Here is an 18395-nt window from a genome sequence, read left to right as displayed (position 1 = left end):
TGGAGGTGAGGTTGATACACGGCGAACTAATGAAGACCCTCCGCCGCCGACGAGTAACGACGGCGGCGCTGTTACGTCGACGCTTCTTATGAAGACGCCCTCGACGATCACGCGCCCATGCTTCAAAGTGACACCGCCCCTACGCACGACGGCAACATCGACAACACGATCAGACTACAAGTTGACGCCGCCGCCCAGCGAGGTGAAAACGGTGAGCCCCGGCCGCGACCTCGGCACACGATGAAGTAGAGATCGAACACCGAAGCCTATACGTAATACGAGGACACGAACAAGTGACCTTAAGTTGCTGTCGATGGTCGGTTACCGCCGTAGTGGACACCAGAGCCGACTATTCTATCGTCTGTGGAACGTTCGCTGCCCAGCTCAAGAAAGTGGCGACCACTTAGGAGGACCCGCTAATCCGCACAGCTGGTAGTAACCTTATTACGCCGGCTGGACGATGCACCACAAGAGCAACCGTGAATGGACGCACTTATCCTAACAGCTTTGAGGTCCTGCAGCAGTGTTCCCGCGACGTGATTCAGGGCATGAATTTACTAAACGACCATCGGGTGATCATCGATCTTCGCTCAAAGCTCATCAAGCTCTTACCGAAGGAACTACGAAAGGAAATTTTGCAGGGTTTCGACGATGAGCCGACAGCAGGACATTTCGGAATGGCACGTACGCTGCATCGAGTCCAGGAGAAGTGTTATTGGCCGCGGTTACCTGCGGACGTTGCACACATTACGTGTATAAACGTGCCCTGAGTGTCAGCGATGCAAGACGCCTCCAACCAGACCGCAACTCAGCGCACAATAACGAGTTTATTCAAGTGACATTCAAGCCTCCTCATTTCGTTAATAACGGCGTTGTCACCACTGCGTGACAATATTTGCGCAAAGGAAGTCCAACCCTAAATAAAGATGTTCCTGCGCTTGCACCTCATAATATAGTTGCAAAGGTATGAGCCCAGGTAGCACCGAATATCAGAATAATGTTATAAAATTGTTGTCCAAGTTGCCTGAATGTGCCTAACATTCTAACTTAAAATGAAGTCGTGAAATGATGCCAGGCCGTTCTTCGAGAAACTCTAACTGCTGCGTTCCTTGCTCGGCTGACGAATTCTCGGGCTTTGATGTGTGCCGCTTCGTAACAGGGTTCCTCGAGTGAGCCGGGACTGGATTGCAAAACATTTATTTCGTCAGAAGAAAGGCAGAATGCAGAAAACGACCCGAAGTAGCCCATTCAATGACCCGGGTTTGAACTCCCAGATCTGAGCTGACCAACATGGCCTCCCATTAATTGCTCGAGAGTAGGAACTTGCATTAGATTCCAGGTGTAGGAGGAGGAAACTTTATTTTTTCGTGAGGGGACGCTTCTCCTCAAGCCGCCCCAGGGGTGGTCGTCGCTCGATGGCGCTCGACGACCTCCTTGGCCCAGGCCGTGATGGCATGTTGCCGACCTGGACAGAGCTAAGCAATGCCGCCTCCCACTGTTCCGAATTGGTAATCTTCAGGCCCTTCATGCATGGTTTCACATTTAAACACGATGTGCTCTAGATCTGCCCTCTGATCACCGCAGAGGGAACATGAGGGGTTGTATTCGCCTGTATACCATTGTGCTAATTTATGTGGATTAAATTAAAGCACGTATTTGTTTGAAGTTTTCTGAGTAGTGTTTGTAGTGATTTGCTGAGTGTAGGGTGGGGTTCTGGATATTTCAGTCTGTTGTTTTTATACCAAATCGTAATTCCATTGTACGTTTGATCGAACATGCATTTTTAGAGTGGTCAAAAGCCTTCAAAATTTCGGCTGCTGGTTGATGAATTCTACTTTTTGCGAAATTTCGAATGGCTGTTTTCGAATCGCTAAAGATGAATTTGGAATTCGTCGTGACAATCGCCAAAGCTACAGCTGCATCTTCTGCCTTCTCTGTTGTTCGTGTTTCGTTTATTGTTGCTGAATTTTGTAATTGATACGTACGATCGACTAGTTCCAGGGCATAGGCTCTCTTATCCCCGTATTCTGCCGCGTCGACATACGTCGTTTGTGGTAGATTAGAATAGTGTTTCTGTAATGATTGGACCTTGCTACCCGACGCTGCAAGTGAAACTCCGGGCGCATGTTTTTAGTTAGTGGAGGGACTTCCAGTATTTTATGTATTGGACGGGGAACCGATGTTACCTGGGAGTATATACCCACGTAGTGTATGTCGGTCTTTTGTAATACCTGTTTTCCGGTCGAGGTTGCGGTCAGTCGCTCGTACTGCGCCGTGAGGTGTGCTTCGGTCAATTCTTCTAGTGTGTTAAGTATTCCCAGTTGCATAAGTTTCTCGGTAGCCGTCATAATGGGAAGACCGAGTGCCGTTTTGAAGGTCTGCCGAATAATGGAGTCGGTCGCTTCCTTTTCCTTGGCCTGTAGGAATAAGTAGGGTGTGGAATAATTTCAAACAAACAGGGTTATTTGAAAATTCCCGCTTTTTTGACACCCTTACATAGTGCGCCATCTGTTCCTTGTTAACACAAGCTCCAAGTGCTGCCATTCTTCCCTTTATGAGCTAACATGAACTCACTGAAGCGCAATTGCACCGTAAATATATATATAACGACCTTTTAGTAAAGGCAAACTAAAACTGGCTTAGTGAATTGTGCTCCATAAATACCCTAGCGCGAGCATGCGCAAACTAACCATCATGGCGGCGTCTCGTTTTTGCGACGCAAATAACGCAAATAAGCAAAAACAAGGAGTCCGGCAAGCGCCGAAGCCGGTCGTGCCTCGCATCGAGGATACGCATTAAGTGCGCGTACAAGTCTACTACGTACGTGCAACGACGCTTCGAGAACGTCCGCCTGACGCTAGGATACCGTCATTTTCTCTTCGTCATCGGTCAAGAGCACGATTGTCGCGCCTCCCTTTGACTCGTGAGTGAAGCCAAGCACGTGGCAGCAGCGGTGGTGTGCGGCGAGGGCCGCGCTCGCGGTGCGTGGAAGTTTTATCGTCGGTTCTTCGTCGTCAACGCCGCCGAAGCAGCAGCGGATTCAATCTCCCATTAGCCCGGGTGAGTTACGAACGTGTACTGGGCGTCCAGCGCATACTGCCAGCACACCGTCTGCTCAGTAGGCGAGCTTTGCAGACGTGCGTGTCCGGGCAGCGCAGACTAGATCATTTAGTCCCCGTTGCGAACGCCGACAATGCGCTAGGGTTAAGCGCCTGTCCGTTAAACGTTTTTATTGCTGTAGCTGCGGTACAGTTTGGTGTTGCCTTGATACGTTCGATAGCGTGTCGTCGCGGCGGACGTCTTCGGAAACCTTCAAGAGAAGCACTGCCTCATGCTAAGAGTGCCCCCGAACTCTCGTTCAATGTTCCCTTTCGTCAGCTGATTTGCCCCATTCATTCTGGTAAGTACTCCTACATATTGTGAAGTTTTAGTTTATGCTTGGCCCTTGCTTCGAACTTGGCCGGTTCAAAATCCTTATTGGGAAAGTTTTTAAAACTTCCTCTGGGCTCGTTCCGCGAAAGCAGCTGTGTTGTGCTTACTATACAAGCTTCGTTAACATTTTTCCGATCCTGAGATCTGATCGAGTCACCTGTTAGCTTGAAGAGAGGTTCTGTTATGCTGATTCTTGAGCATTTTGTGACTACAAACTGCTTTCAAGCGGTTTCGTAAGCCTCTAACGGTTCCGCAAAACTTTCTGTTGTCTGTCGCCCGAAGCTCGTGTTTTCCCATTTTAGTTGGGAGACCTGTTCTAAAACTTTTTCGCAGCTGGCTATCACCCGAGCAGATGCCCTACGATCATTGGTTCGACATGGGTCAGAGTGATTACTAACTGCTTGTTTACGCGTGGAACGGGCTTGGGGAAGTTGTGGTCCCGTCAAGGACAGGCGCGGGCGGCTTCGACCTGATCGTTTCGGCGGCGCGACCCGAGGACTTCAAGAAGAAAATTTATAGCAACTCATGTTCCTTTTTCTTTCCTTGCCTTGATTGTTTATTCTTTGTTTTCTGCACGCATTTCCGTTCGAAAAGCCTCAAAGGTTTTGTAGGTACCGAGCCTCTTTTGCGAAACTTTGCACTCCGTAGCAGCAGATTTCATATCATTTTTATAACGCAGTTTACCTTACACACTCGAGTCAAACCATTCAAGATCAGTTTAAGGTATAAACGAAGCATTTAATTCAGAAAATGCAGAGAAATCTTTCTCAGACGTTTTTCCATTTCGTTATGGATGACACAGACGCTCATTTCTCAGACTTTAGTTGATGCTCATGGTTCGTGATGTTAGTTTAAAGAACCGAACATTTCGTTTGTAAGGGCTTTGACCTAAATGTCAAAGCTCTTCGAGAAAGCTAGTCTCATAGAAGTAGTGCAGCAAAGAGAAGATACAACTCACAAACTGCTGTCTTATCAGTTGCTCCTCCTGGTTGTTTTGAAAAGGCTAAGCTTGCTGCTGGCGCAGGTATTTGGGCTTAGTTTAGCACTTGATTTGTTGTAAACTTGTCACAAATTGATCCAGTGCAGGTTTATTTGCATGTGTTTGTTAGGCGACCTGAGGTGTAGTGACGTGCTGCCTTGCTAACTCTTTATGAAATTATGAAATGGTAATGGGCAGCTTTGCTCTGGTCTCACTGTAATCTGCTACCTGAACACATGAGCAAGTACTCCGTTGTGTGAGGCAGATTGCATGTGTGAATGAAGCCATCGTTGACTGCAGATCTTAAAAAAGCTGTTTTCTTCTTTACTGGTGTTATTGTGCATGTGCCGAATTACTGTTACTAGTGTTATGCATGGCACAGTATGTATAACGCATACTGTATGTATGAGTTACACATACTGCAGCCTTTAGGCTGCTCTTAGGCAGCTGCTAATGATGTGGATGCTATTACGTATTAGTATTACAGCTGTTACAACTTTGGTGTTTTGTTTTCTGGATTACTTTTAAGAACTCTTGGTGTATGAGGTTGAATAAGTGGGATGGAAGGCATTTTTAACTCCCCATGCCTTTTTAGTCACTTGGATGCTAATATTGTACCACCAGATATTGACAGAACACTTTGGCTGATAAGAAAAAGAGGTCATTCTTTGACCAGTATGTGGATAACAAGCAGGGGAGGGGGCTGTCTCATGTGGAATCACTCCTGTTTATCTAAAAAAAGTGTTGAAAGCAAAGTGCAAGAGTGGTTACACTTTTTAAATGACAGGGCCTCCTGTGCACTGCATTGAAGAATTGGTGTTGGTGTTTTCACTCAAAAATTAACATTATGTGCCTAAAGGCGTACAGACAGAAAATGTTTGGTTCATGTTTTGATGTTTCGAATGCTCTGCAAGACTTAAGTGGACTACGGCAGAGTACTTATCTTTGCTCTTGGCATAATTTATACTCTAATTTCTTTTGTCACGCTATATCAGTTTCAAGAGACACTCATTAAAGTTCATTCCAGGTCACATGAGGCGGCAAAATTACAGTCACTGCTTTGTAATCTTGATTTGCTCTGATTTCTGCGACAGCCCTTGATGAGACGGAATGCATAACTTAACAAATGACTGTGATATCGCAGTTATTTTATGCGCAACCAAGTCCTGAATTTCTTCCCGCACAGAGATGAGCACTGTATTGTGACTGGGAAGAAAACGAAATTTTTAGCTGTTTTAGGGGTAAATTTGTACCTGAATTTTCTATAGAAAAATATCTTCCCATTTCTATCACCCTGAGTTGTAAATAAAATACTACCCAAGTGTGAGGGGTTCATTTTACAATTATACTTTGTAAATCTAGTGTGCCCATCTTACTTCAAAGGGTCACTCTCAAAACGAGTAGCTAGGTCATCTTATTTGGGGCTTTTGGAGAACTGATACTTAGTGTCAGACTGAAAGTGAAATACTGCTGCTGCTGCTGCTGGTTGCATAGAGAAACTAAGAGTATTATTTGGCTTCATAATAGACTAATAGATTAAAATTTAAAAAACTGGTTAGCACTGACACAGATTGTGAAACATGCATTTTGAAAGTTGTGGGGCCTGAAAAGAAGCACCCTGCCACGGCGGCCTAGTTGTTACGGCACTTGACTGCTGATCTTTAGGAGGTGAGTATTCTGTTTTGACCGCTGGGGCTGGTTTTTGATATGTGCAAAACGCAAGAAGTTTGTGCACTCAGCGATATCAGCACGTGTTAAAAAACCCTAGGTGGCTGAAATTTCCAGAGCCTTCCACTGCGGCATCCCTCGTAATAATGCCCTATAAACAAAGCAAACCACGAAAAGAAGCCACCAGCTGCAGGAGTTCATTATGGGTGTCCATATATTATATACATTTTGGTGCTACGAGAATGTTTACGGGGTTCCAGCTAAAGAAATTTCTGACGCTGCTTATGTATACTACTGGTAAAAACCCACATCAGTTTGCATCGCCTGACTCTGCGGGATCAACACCTGCTTGGCTTTGTCATTGTACACCCTGTTCACAGTACAGAGAGCTGTGGTATTATAAACAAAGTGCCATAAGTTACTTTAAAAGCTCTGCAGCGTTGCATTCGGAGGATCTTGTGCATCTCAATCGGATTTGCTTAATAAATTTGGCTAAACAACTGCATCGTTACGAAGGGAAAGATCCCACTGAGTACTTGTGTGACAGATTTTTTTCCTTTGTGTCAATGCACTTATAGTGGTTTTGAGCTCAGAGCAGGTATGTTTTTAACCACTGTCTTATATTGCATGGAAAGTCCTGCATATATTAGCCGTTTCTACCTGCTCTGTTCATCATTTTAGCTTCGCAAAGACCAGCAGGATGCTTTGTCACGGTTGGTTGGTCACTTTGTTAAACTGCTTATGAGAGCAGCTTTGTGGCTACTTTTTCCTTAAGTGATTCTGTACCAGTTATTTCTCTGCTTCAGTGGATATGAAGCTCAATAACAGCACTGCTCTGGGGCTCACAAATGCTGATGCCTGGACTGAATGTTAGACTCCAGGTTTGCAGGTGTGTCACAAAAAGCTTGAGCATATCTTGCAGCATGGTAGAAAATGTTTAGAAATGACCAAAAAAATTGAAAAGCATAAAAGGTGACACAGATTAAAAAAAGAAAGATGAAAATGGAAGCAGCACCAAATGTTAGAGATATGCTGTGGTGGCACTGTGGTGACGCAGTAGTTAGGCTACCCGACTGCCGTACCGAAGGATGCGGGATCAAATACTGGTCGTTGTGGCTGCTTTTCGATGGAGGTGAAAAGCAAGACACCCACATGCTGTGCAGTATTAGTGCACGTTAAGAACCCCATGTGGTTGAAATTTCCGGAGCCTCCACTACGGCGTCCCTCATAGCCAGAATCATTTTTGGACGTTGTACCCCATATAAACCCAACCAAATGTTTGAGGTGAACAAGCAAGGTACTGAAACTGAGGTGAATTTTTTATCATAGCTGTGATCCATCCTTAACCTGAAAAGCTTGTACCCTTTGTCAGGAAAGAGTAGCTTACCTGGCAGGCATATCAATGCCTTATTCTCTTCTGTTTCTGGTGGCAGTGTCCAGTGGCTTGGGTGCCTTGCCGCCCTTGCCATGGAGCCGGCGCCAGCAGCAGCTGGTGGAGGGGGGACCGCCGGCACCGAACCGATCCGGGCATTGGATTCCGTGTCTGAGCTGTTCCGGTTGCTGGAGCAGTGGGAATCCCAAAATGGGACTGGAACCGACCCCATCCCTGTGCTTACCAGGTACCCGTGCTTTCCAATCATGATAGTCTTTATTTATTTTATTTTTTTTCTCTACTGGTGACATACAGCAAAAATTCATTGTCATTCATAAAACATGTAAGGCACAGATTCATCTTGAGGTCTGGGCTGCAAAGCACACTTTTGTCTCCCACGAGCCCATTGCTGAAAAGGAAGAAGGGGTGAGAGGGGCTCAAGACCCAAGTAATAGCGGGGATGGTAGGGGCAAGTAAAAGTATGCAAAAGGGAACTAAAGTGCCAAACAACGAAACAGATACATCACAACTGCAACTATTCTTTTTTTTCTGTGCCATGTTCTAGGCCTTCCTTACAAAATGATAGCTAGCTGTTCATATTGGAAAGAGTGAGCAGATGCCAGGGGATTGGTATAACATTGCAGAAGCAGATTAGATGTATTTTTCCCTCATGAGGGCAGCTTTGAGAGGTCTTACAAATGGTAAACATTTAGTTTGGACACTGGTGGTTGCAGGGATAATGCCTTTCTTTCTTTCTCTCTTCTTTACAAAGTACATTTGGCTCTGTAACCATGTTCAAACAGGACGAGGTGCAATCTGCTGCCCGTTTACTGCTTATTAGTCTTGGGTAAATGCAGCTGCAGGTGCCATTTTGTGCAGGGAAAAAAAATGAAATAGATGGCAATCTTGCTTTTGCTGGAATGAAAGAAATGCACATGTTTATGCTTGGCTGCAAATTTTATTTGCCACAGCATGGGAGCTATCGGCATCTGTGCTGGTAGCTTGTTTGAGTGAAAAGGTGTTTTTCTTTTTTACATTTGCATTCTTTGTAGCTATTTTTAGCGAATATGAATGATGAGCAACTTTAATGATGGTTTCAATTTGGTGACAACTGGCATATTGCTCTGGAGGTTGACGTTTTTTGTAAATCATTTTCAACACTGCTTGCACCATGTTAAGCTGTTCTCCGTCATTTTTGGACACTGTTTTCATCTGCCAAATAATTATTTTGTATTCGCTCCATGTACACTGTTTTTGTGTTAGTCCAAACAGAAAGCATCTGAAATGAGCACAGGAAAAGGCAGGCTCCTTTTTTTGGAGGAAATCGCTAGAGCTGTCTTTTTGTACGATATTCAAATTATGATGGAATTTAAAGGAGTGATACAGCAGTGGATACACTTATACAACAACGTGCCTCTTGGTAAGTTACTGTACCAAGGGTTAATTCTTATCTTTGAATGATATTAAAGGGACAGAACACTGGAAATTATGTCTCGAATTTTTTTCGGCGCAGTTAAAAGACTGATGTCTAAAATGTTCGATTCCAAAGCAGTTTTGGTAGAAATGCGGTAGAAAAGTTTTACCCAGAATTTTTCGATTAGTGCATGTGCCCGTTTTTATGTAGTCTGATGCTGGAAACCATGAGCAGCGACCGCGATGACGACTGGTGGTCGACAAAAAAGACGCACTGAAAACAAATATAAATTTCACTGGCCAGACAGTAATTGGACATTTTTGCGTAGAGTAGCGTTCTTTTCAGTTTCCACATTCAGGGCTGTTACGGCACAATAACGCACGCTTCGTCAATGAAAGTTTTAGTGGGCACTATCATTGCATCTTGCCTGTACTCACCTATGGGGCTGAAACGTGGAGGCTAACCAAGAGAGTTCTACTTAAGTTGAGGACAACCCAGAGGGCTATGGAACGAAAAATGGTAGGGGTAACATTAAGAGATAGAAAGCGTGCAGAGTGGGTCAGGGAAATAACTCAAATTACCGACATTCTAGTAGAAATTAAGAAGAAGAAATGGACTTAGGCAGGACATGTAGTGCGAAGAGAGGATAACCGATGGTCGCTGAGGGTAACAAACTGGATTCCAAGGGAAGGAAAGCGTAGCAGGGGGCGGCAGAAAGTTAGGTGGGCGGATGAGATTAAGAAGTTCGCAGGGGTCAAGTGGATGCAGCTAGCACAGAACCGGGTCAAGTGGAGAAATATGGGAGAGGCCTTCGCCCTGCAGTGGGTATAATCAGGCTGGTGATGATGATGATGATGATCATTGCTTCGCATGCGCGAAGTCGTAGCGGCGACCGATGGAAACACATTGAGAGGCGTCGACGGCGTTTCTCGGCGCCGCCAGTGCACGGGGGCTGGCGGCACCGGGCAGCACGGTGGCCGTCACAGGCTTGGCAAAGCGATGCCAACCACATCTGCCGCGTACGGTTGCCACTCTCTAAGCGCGCCAAGATGCAAGACGCGGTTTTTCGGGTTTCCTTCGCCGAGCCGCGGCCAACAACGACGTGAAGCTACAATTAGGGCCACCAAGCGTCAAGATGTGAATGGCCGACCTTAGCTACCTACTGCGTACTCTCGACTGTGCGAAAAACACTTCGTTACAGGTATGTATGCATCTAAAGGAAATGTGCATAATGAAAAGTATCTACCGGGGTTTGCACCAAGCCTGTAACCCACCACCAGTGATAGCCGCAATGAGCATTTGTTCGGCGCGTCTGATGGCGATGTATTTTGTCGTTTGTTTTCTTTATGTGCGAAGGGGCCGGGTAGCGCAGATATCACAGGTGGCTGTGTGCGCTAGACCGTAATATTTAGCATGTTTTATCGCGACTGCCGCCTGACTAAAAAGAAAATAAAAATTGGGCGTTTGTTGTGATGCACCGCCGTTCGCGAGCCGAGTGGTTGAGCTGGTCATGAGGCTCGCGAACGGCAGTGCATTAAAACGCCGTATTTTTTTTCTTGTTAGGCAGTCAAGATAAAACATGCTAAATATTACGGCCTAGCGCACAGAGCCGCCTGTGATGTCTAAGCTACCTAGCCCTTTCGCACATAAAGAAAAGAAAGGACAAAATACATCGCCTTCAGGCCCCGGCGCAACTAAAGCAATCACGCACCGCAAAAAATCCTCATTGCAGCTATCCCTGGTGCGCTACAGCCTGGGTGAAAACTCTAGTAGGTACTCTTCATCATGCATATTTCGTTTAGATGCATACATACCTGTAGTATCTGTGTTTTTGCCGCTCGGAGCATATGACGCACTTGACACTCTTGCACAACGCACTGTATTTTTTTTTTTTTAAATTAAAGGCTTGCCTTCGTGCACGCCAAAGCATCCGGATTTTGTTCCTTTGGTGTACGCAATCAGATGCACTTCGTTAGGGAGCTTGATAATAGTCGTCTACGTCCAACTGTTTGCAACGGCAAGGAAACCGCCCGGCACAATAAACGAGTCTCCTGGAGGGTTCATGCTCGTTCACTTGCAGAGTGGATCGCTCTGGACGTAGAACAGGGTTGGTTCCTGACCGAGATGCGCATCCGATATGTAGGAGATTCACATGTGTCACCAAGTTGTTGATTCCGCAGAAATCACGGCGGAGGCAGAAATGAATGTTGGAGATCCTTTCACAACAGAATGACCATTCTCTGCGCACCGAGAACCTTTTCACCACTGCGACCACATCCGTTCTGACTCCTGAGGCCAGAAACCGGCTACAGCTCTGAATCATCCATTGCCAGAAAAATGCAGCGCGTTTCCTACAGGTGTGCATTCCGGCCGGGACAATGCCCTTTTCAGGGGGTGTGTATATGTGCCTCTCTGCCGACCTTCGTGGATGAAATCCTATAGCTGCACAGTTGTAGATGACGCGAGGAGGAAGCGACGCCCATTGCACCATGCCGACGCCGCGGTGACCGCATTGTGCTCGGTAACTAGAGACACCCCACGCATATGTGCCGCTCAAAGTCACAGGAGACGATTCCACCTAGCTCTGCAGCATCAACAAACCCCTGGCTGCTTTGCCTTTTGAGATCCCTCTCTCTCTCTCTCTGCCCCCACGCTCTCCTGTCTGCTGAAAACCTGCACGCTGAGAGCGTCTCATTCTGTCACGTTGTGGAACACGGCCCGCGCTACACGCTCTTACAATACGAAGATAGTATATGCGTACGTGCGTTATGAGTGGATTGTGAAAACGCTCTACCTTCCCCCATACTGCGTGAACATGATATGCTGCAATCACTGTCACTACTTTCCGCTCCGAGGCCAAAAAAAAGGGGGAAGCTTTCGCTTTCTACCAGCGTTGGCGTGGCCATTTCGTATGGTGCGCTTTCGCGTCGTCTGCTACACAGCCGCTCAATGTGTTTCCCGCCCGCTCCCGCATGATGGCGCCACATCCTCGCGCAAAAGGCGGATTCCAAACACTGTGGTGCCATCTAGTGGCAAAAGCTGAAAGCGTCAAAATAGAAGCCTGGGCGAGTTGGTATGTATACATTCTAAAACAGCGCAAAAGAACAGGGACAGGGACCTGTTGTACGTTTCGTTCTCTCGTCCCTGTTCTTTTGCGCTGTTTTAGAATGCTGAAAGCGTGCCTCTCTCTGTGCGAAAGGAGGGGTGGTTTTTATTTAAGGACGCAAAATTATGACTAGCATTCCTAGAAGAAAAAAGAACAGTACGCACTCGCAAAAGTCAGCTATATTTTGCTGAGATGTCACATAGGGGCACTGCAGTGAAAGTAAAAAGTTTCTCTGCTAGATAGCGCCCCAGTTGTTTTTATGCGATTTTCAATGGCAGATTAAAATTGTAAAGCCTCTTTTCTTTGATATTGTAGTGTTCGATTTGTACTATATGAGACAAGATCTTTGCATCTCCACCATAATCTCATGACATACTTTGGCCAATGTTCTGTCTCTTAAAGAGATTCTGGAATTGTTTACAAGGCTACAGTTACAGAACAAATGCTTGTTTATAGCTGAGGCCACATTGGGCTTTCGTTTTACTAAGAAATAAGTGAGAGCTTGTCATTGGCACGAGTTCTCAGCGTGTGTTTGTGTATGTAAACATTGCAAGCAGCAGTCTTCTTCAGTTGCATGAATATGTACATAAGATGATTGTGCAGCTGAAACAGAGTAAGCGATCTGGGAAAAATGTGAAATGAAAAACATCGCTACTCTCTGAAATTTAATTTTAATGATAAGCATCTGCACTATTTTGTGATTTGACCAAGTGTGTCTTGTGTGGGGCTACAGTATTGCAGAGCTCATTGAGAAGGAGACAGAAGCGTACCTCAAGATGGACCCAGACCCCTTTGACGACCGGCATCCAAGTGAGTCGCAGGTCTTTGGCCCAGGGCTTAGCGGTATTTGAAAGAAATATAGTTGCAAGAAGTTGTGTGTTGTGCTTCCCCCCCCCCCCCCCCCCCCCCCACACACACACACACACTTTTCTCCCCTTTTTTGGGATGCCCACTTGCTGTTCTGAGTGGTTCTTGAGGTGCAGTCTTGGAGATATTTTGCTGTTTTTGGGGAGGCTCCAGTCTTCTGGATAATATTCCGGGACTTTTTTTGTGTGTTTGTATTGTGTTAGTGGGATATACGAAAGTAGCAACGATAATTCAATGTTCTCCTGCAGAAAGACACCTGTCAGCCTTTGGTGTAAAGAAATTGAGTGCATCAGGCCCAAAAAGGGGAAGCAGCAGAAATTTTTCAGTTTACATTTGAGATGGGTTTGATGGAGTGGTCACACTGAATGAAAACTCCTGCACAACAGCTCACCTAGACAAGGTTTTGCATGATTTAATGCTGAAGTTATAAAATGATCACATATAGTGAGCAATAAGGATATTAGATAATTAGCATGCTGTTAATTAAGCTCATTTTTAATGTCCTTCTCATTCATTTTGCAACATGCCTTCTGCCTTCTTGGTGGCTGATGCCTTTGTACTGCCTTCATCTTAATCATTCGATAATTTACCTAGACAGTTTGGGTCTGCAACGGTTGGATTTGTGAATTCATCACGGCATTCAGTAGCTGCCGTATATAAGGAAATTTTCAAATGTTCAAAAAGTCACAAATAACAACCTCTGAAATTGAACATGAGCTAAATAACGAATATATTTTGTCCGTATTTGAAGTTCCATGTATTGCCCACCCTTAATATTAGCTAAGAAGTATGCATTATCTCCCCGTTAGCATGCATATTTGGAGCATTCCAATGTGGCTATTGTCGGCTCGGAATGTCATTTCTGCTTCTTTGAATGATAACATGTTATTTGCTATTGTGTCGAGTCGTGAGGGGTCAGAATGTGAATTTTTCCTAGGCTGCGTTAAATAATTTTTCTGCATTTTGAAGGCAATTCTGTGGTTTGTACAGGAGTTGATTATAAGAGTGTGTGTGGTGATTACTGCACAGTAGGCCCAGATGGTACGTACTAGTCGTAAGCATATAGCTAAAATGTTGTCATAACCTGGCAACTGAAAAACTTTAACCTCTTCATTAGTTTTGTTTGTGTTTTTGCTTTGCAATGGCTGCTCTTGTATGTTGACCAATTTTGTAGGCCGTGCCCACCCCGACTGCACCCTGGGCCACCTGCTGAAGGCACTATTCAAGAATGATGAGTTTATGAATAAGGTAAGCTCCTTGGCTTTTGAAAAGAGACAAGTAACTTGGGACAGTCTCCGAACGTCTTGGGTGAGATATGGCAGCGTTGATTCTTGCTTGAAAAAGAAAGAAACTTCTGATGCTGTAGTTTCTCAGCTTTCAAATTGCTTACATGCGCACTCTTTTAGGGGAGGAAAACATGTTTTAAAGACAGACGGGCATAACATATGCACATCTTCGATGCAAGGTGAGAGATTTTCCTTTACTGCATCGGTACTCATTGTACTCTGTCTTTGGAATGCTGTTCTTCTCAATACATCGCAACAGCTGCCCGCTCACCGTCCGCAAAACCATGCCCCCCGACTGACTCTATCGCTGCTGTTCAGCCGCCTTGAGCAGCCTCTCCCATAGTTTGTTGGAGAAGTTTCATGACCATAAAGCAATACTGAAGGCATAAATTTAATACATATGTCTGTTCTGCGAGCGTTCTCACTTTATTGAACCAAATTTAGCCCATGGTATTTGGTCCTGAAATGTACATTTTTATGATAGTTATATTCAATCAATCAGTCCCATAACTCAGACGTTCTGCAGTGGCTGTGATTGATTGCGAGAACTGTGACACACATGCTTGTGCATACACGCGCACACATGCTCACATGCAGTGATCCTACATCTTATGTTTGGGTCGTGATACACACATACCTGTTAGATATGTTCTTGGCTTATATACTCAAACTCCCAGGCAGCAAAGGTGCCCCATAAAATTAAACCATCTTTCTCCAAGTTGGCACATTCCCAGGTAATATGATTTCCCGGCTATTAGAATCAAATTTTCATATTAGTGACTAATTCCGCATGTGCTATCATATGCGACATAAATAGCTGGGAGACAGCAGCGCTTATGCATTGTGGTGGCTTCTCTGCAGCGCCTACTTACAAAGCATGAATGAATGAAGGGTCACCTCCGCAGAACACAATATGAATAGGAGGAACCCAGCAATGGCTTCACAATGCCTACAAGCATTAAGATGCAGCTTTTAAGAACTACTGTATTTACTCATGTACATGACCCACTTGCATAATAAACACACCCCACTTCTATCAATGTGGTTCGCTGCAAACATTGTGGTGTTTATCATTTGGTGAGAGCTCCTGCGAAGGCGTGCATTCGGCAAATTTGGCAGAGCTCCAAGACTCCGCATGCCTTCGACAGGAGCACCAGCGGTGGCAGCTATTCAGGGCGCTACTATGCACCCGGTTGCACAGCTCTGGCATTTAGCATGTTCGATATACCAATACGTCTCGATTGTCTGGCCCCATCCACTACCACAAATTCGGCAGATTGGGCTGTGATAACGGCAAGCACCTTTTGAAGTGAACAGTGCTATAAATTGGCGTTACGATAGCGGCTGCACGCATACTTTTAAAAAGAAGTGGGTTCTTTATGTGGGTAAATATGGTATGCGTTTACATACGAGCTGCTGGCCTTCTCTGGGGAAGGTAGCAAGAAAGCAAAAATGTAACAATCAGCCATCACGATGACTTCTCCATAGCGGAGTAGTGTAATAGGGCGAAGCATCCCAGTTGTTCATGCCTTGCTCCAGGAAATGCTAATCGACATTATTATGATGTGGATGTGTGAAGAAATGGCTTTGTACCTCATTCAGCGGTTACATTTTTCAAAATCGTAGATCAGGTCATATGTTTTCCCGAATCATACGATTCATTCTTTTTCCACGTTTAAAAACAAATCCATATCAGTCAAACTTTACTTTATATATTGTGAGCCTTCCGTGGATGTTCTTTAATTTGTTCATTCCATGATCTTCCTCTTTCATTTGTACATACCATCATCATCGTCCCGCGGCGCCGGCTCCGGCGCGCGCCTGGGCTTTGTCATCGGAGTAAAACGCCAGACTCGGCACCCCTTGCTTTGCCGTCTCGACCTGGCCTTTTTCCACAAGTGGTGGAGGTGACGTACCCTCATATTATCAACGGCGACCTATTCCCAGCCCACCTCGTCGATCCTCTCCACCGCCGGTATCCTCGTCTGAACCAAATGGCGCCCATGTATCTCGACGCCGGTCCCTTTCCCCATACCGACGCTCAGTTTCCCCTTTCCGCCCCGCAACCACTCTTCCTGTCCGCCATCCGGAAAACTAAGTGTTGCAGTTTCCGGAGGTCAAACTGCACTCTGCGAGCTTACTAAAAAGTCCTCCTGATCGCCCGTTTAACGTGCTTGCTGTTATCGCTGAAGGTTTACCGGTCGAAGCTTTGATTGATACAGGGGCTGCAATTTCTGTCATTCACGCTGATTTGTGCTACCGTTTGCGAAAAGTGACACCACCATATGATGGGCCTGAACTCCGTGGAGCCAGTGACGTCCCTTTGCGCCCTTCAGCGAAGTGCACCGTACGAGTTGTCATCGACGGCATTCGCCATCATGTGCAGTTTGCTGTACTCGCCCCTTGTCAGACATGATATCCATGTACATCACACCAGATCATCGAAATTGGGACACTATTCTACCATTCGTCACATTCGCCTATAACACAGCAGTACAACGGACTACCGGTTATTCTCCATTTTTCCTCGTTTATGGCCGTCCTCCCACTACCATTCTTGATGCTTCCTTCTTCTCTACGCCCGACTACTCCACAGCAGTACCTACCCATTTTTTATCTCGTGTGGCCAGATGCCGTCATCTTGCCCGCCTCAACACGGCAGCGTGCCAGGAAGACCGCAAGACTCGCTATGATTCTACACATCGAGTGGTCTCTTTTCGTCCTGGCGACGAAGTACTGCTTTATACACCATTGCGCACCCCTGGCCTTAGTGACAAATTCCACCACCGCTACGTAGGTCCCTATGAGGTCATATGCCAAACTTCCCCAGTGAATTACAAAGTGATGCCTGTTGATACCCCAGCTGATCGACGCCACCGTGGAACTGAAATTGTTCATGTGTCTCGCTTGAAACCGTTTGTGCGCCGCGATGCATCGCTTAGTTAGGAGCGGCCAGGCTGGCCGCTTCCGACCCCCCGGGCAGATTGTGTGAGCCTTCCGTGGATGTTCTTTAATTTGTTCATTCCATGATCTTCCTCTTTCATTTGTACATACCATCATCGTCCCGCGGCGCTGGCTCCGGCGCGCGCCTGGGCTTTGTCATCGGAGTAAAACGCCAGACTCGGCACCCCTTGCTTTGCCGTCTCGACCTTGCTGTCTCGACCTGGCCTTTTTCCACAATATATATATAAACCCCACCTCTGCACATGAGCATGAATCATGCAGCCAGCCTGGTACAAATTGGTGATAATAGTCACTATTGGGCACCTGATGAACTAAAAAGGAATAATGAACTTTTTGTAACTGTGGCTACCAGAAATTATTATATTAGAAACATATGAGTGGTCACATTACTACAGTCAAATCTCGATATAACGAATCCCGTAGGACCGCGAAAAATCATTCGTTATTTTGAAATATCGTTGTAATGAAAAATCTGCGATTATAAGCCAGTGGTCAAACCTAGGTATGAAAATGACGTACCTTGGCAGTAGGCACGTGTGTAGACAAGCAAAACTTCAATTGAAAAGGTTGCACTAACTCCAAAGCTGATTTATTTGAAGAAATCCCTTATTTTCTTCTGCCGCGTGCAGCAAACATGACCGCGCACTACATTACACCACTACAGCACATACACCTTCCGCTTTCCAGAACACCTCATCGCGTGCGTGATTGCACCGAGCGATGAAAGTACAGACTTTGTCCATGTGCAAAAAAAAAAATCGGAGTTTTTATATGACCCCATCTTCAATGCTCCCTGAGCTTTGAAAATCTTGTCTCGGTCTTTCATAATGATCGCAGCAGTCGATGGGGCAATGCTAGCTGTCTGTAGAGGCCGAATCGCTTTTTCCCTGCGTCGATTTCTTGCAGTGAAAGGAGCTGCGTTCATATCTTCTTGGCACTTCGCTGGCTAATATCATCGCCAACCTCGCACAAACTTCGCAATAAGATAATCAGCGGAAAAAAAAAAATACCGTCCCGCACGCGCGAACGCACGAACGACCGAGTCGCGTACGGCACACAACACAGGAAGAAAAAAAACGCAGGCAGCTAGGCCTGCTGGCTACTGCGTAATAAACCATAGCTTCATGGTGGCGCTAGGAGCTGGTCCTAGATGTCCTGATGATGGTGGCTACAGCCCACGGACCATACACACAGAAACGGCGGTTTCTGTTTCGTTTCACGCGAGAGTTGCAAGCTGCAGTGCTGTTAATTTTAGCCAAATTCGTAATACTGATCCAAAATTATAGAAAAATAAATAAAATATGTTC

General features: G+C 45.7%; 1 protein-coding gene across 5 annotated transcripts in view; it reads left to right on the top strand.

Annotated features, from left to right (window-relative positions):
* Window positions 1-2683: 2683 nt before the first annotated feature.
* The window catches only part of mahj (LisH and WD40 domain-containing protein mahjong), a 75795-nt gene continuing 60083 nt past the window's right edge, over window positions 2684-18395 (top strand). For 3 of the 5 annotated variants that reach the window (XM_084578234.1, XM_084578235.1, XM_084578232.1), the window contains exons 1-4: window positions 2685-3060; window positions 7513-7698; window positions 12705-12781; window positions 14013-14086. In XM_084578234.1, the coding sequence (XP_084434360.1) occupies window positions 7547-7698; window positions 12705-12781; window positions 14013-14086 (303 nt within the window). In that variant the 5' untranslated portion in view covers window positions 2685-3060; window positions 7513-7546. Of the gene's footprint in view, window positions 3061-3080; window positions 3401-7512; window positions 7699-12704; window positions 12782-14012; window positions 14087-18395 lie in introns of those variants that run through there. The other 2 variants (XM_084578236.1, XM_084578233.1) reach the window with 2 other exon arrangements.

The sequence above is a fragment of the Amblyomma maculatum genome, chromosome 9 (genome assembly GCF_055883805.1).
Source record: "Amblyomma maculatum isolate TAMU_Amacu chromosome 9, ASM5588380v1, whole genome shotgun sequence".
Lineage (NCBI taxonomy): Eukaryota > Metazoa > Arthropoda > Arachnida > Ixodida > Ixodidae > Amblyomma > Amblyomma maculatum.
The sequence above is the reverse complement of the archived record's forward strand: the minus strand, read 5'-3'. Positions and strand labels throughout refer to the sequence as shown.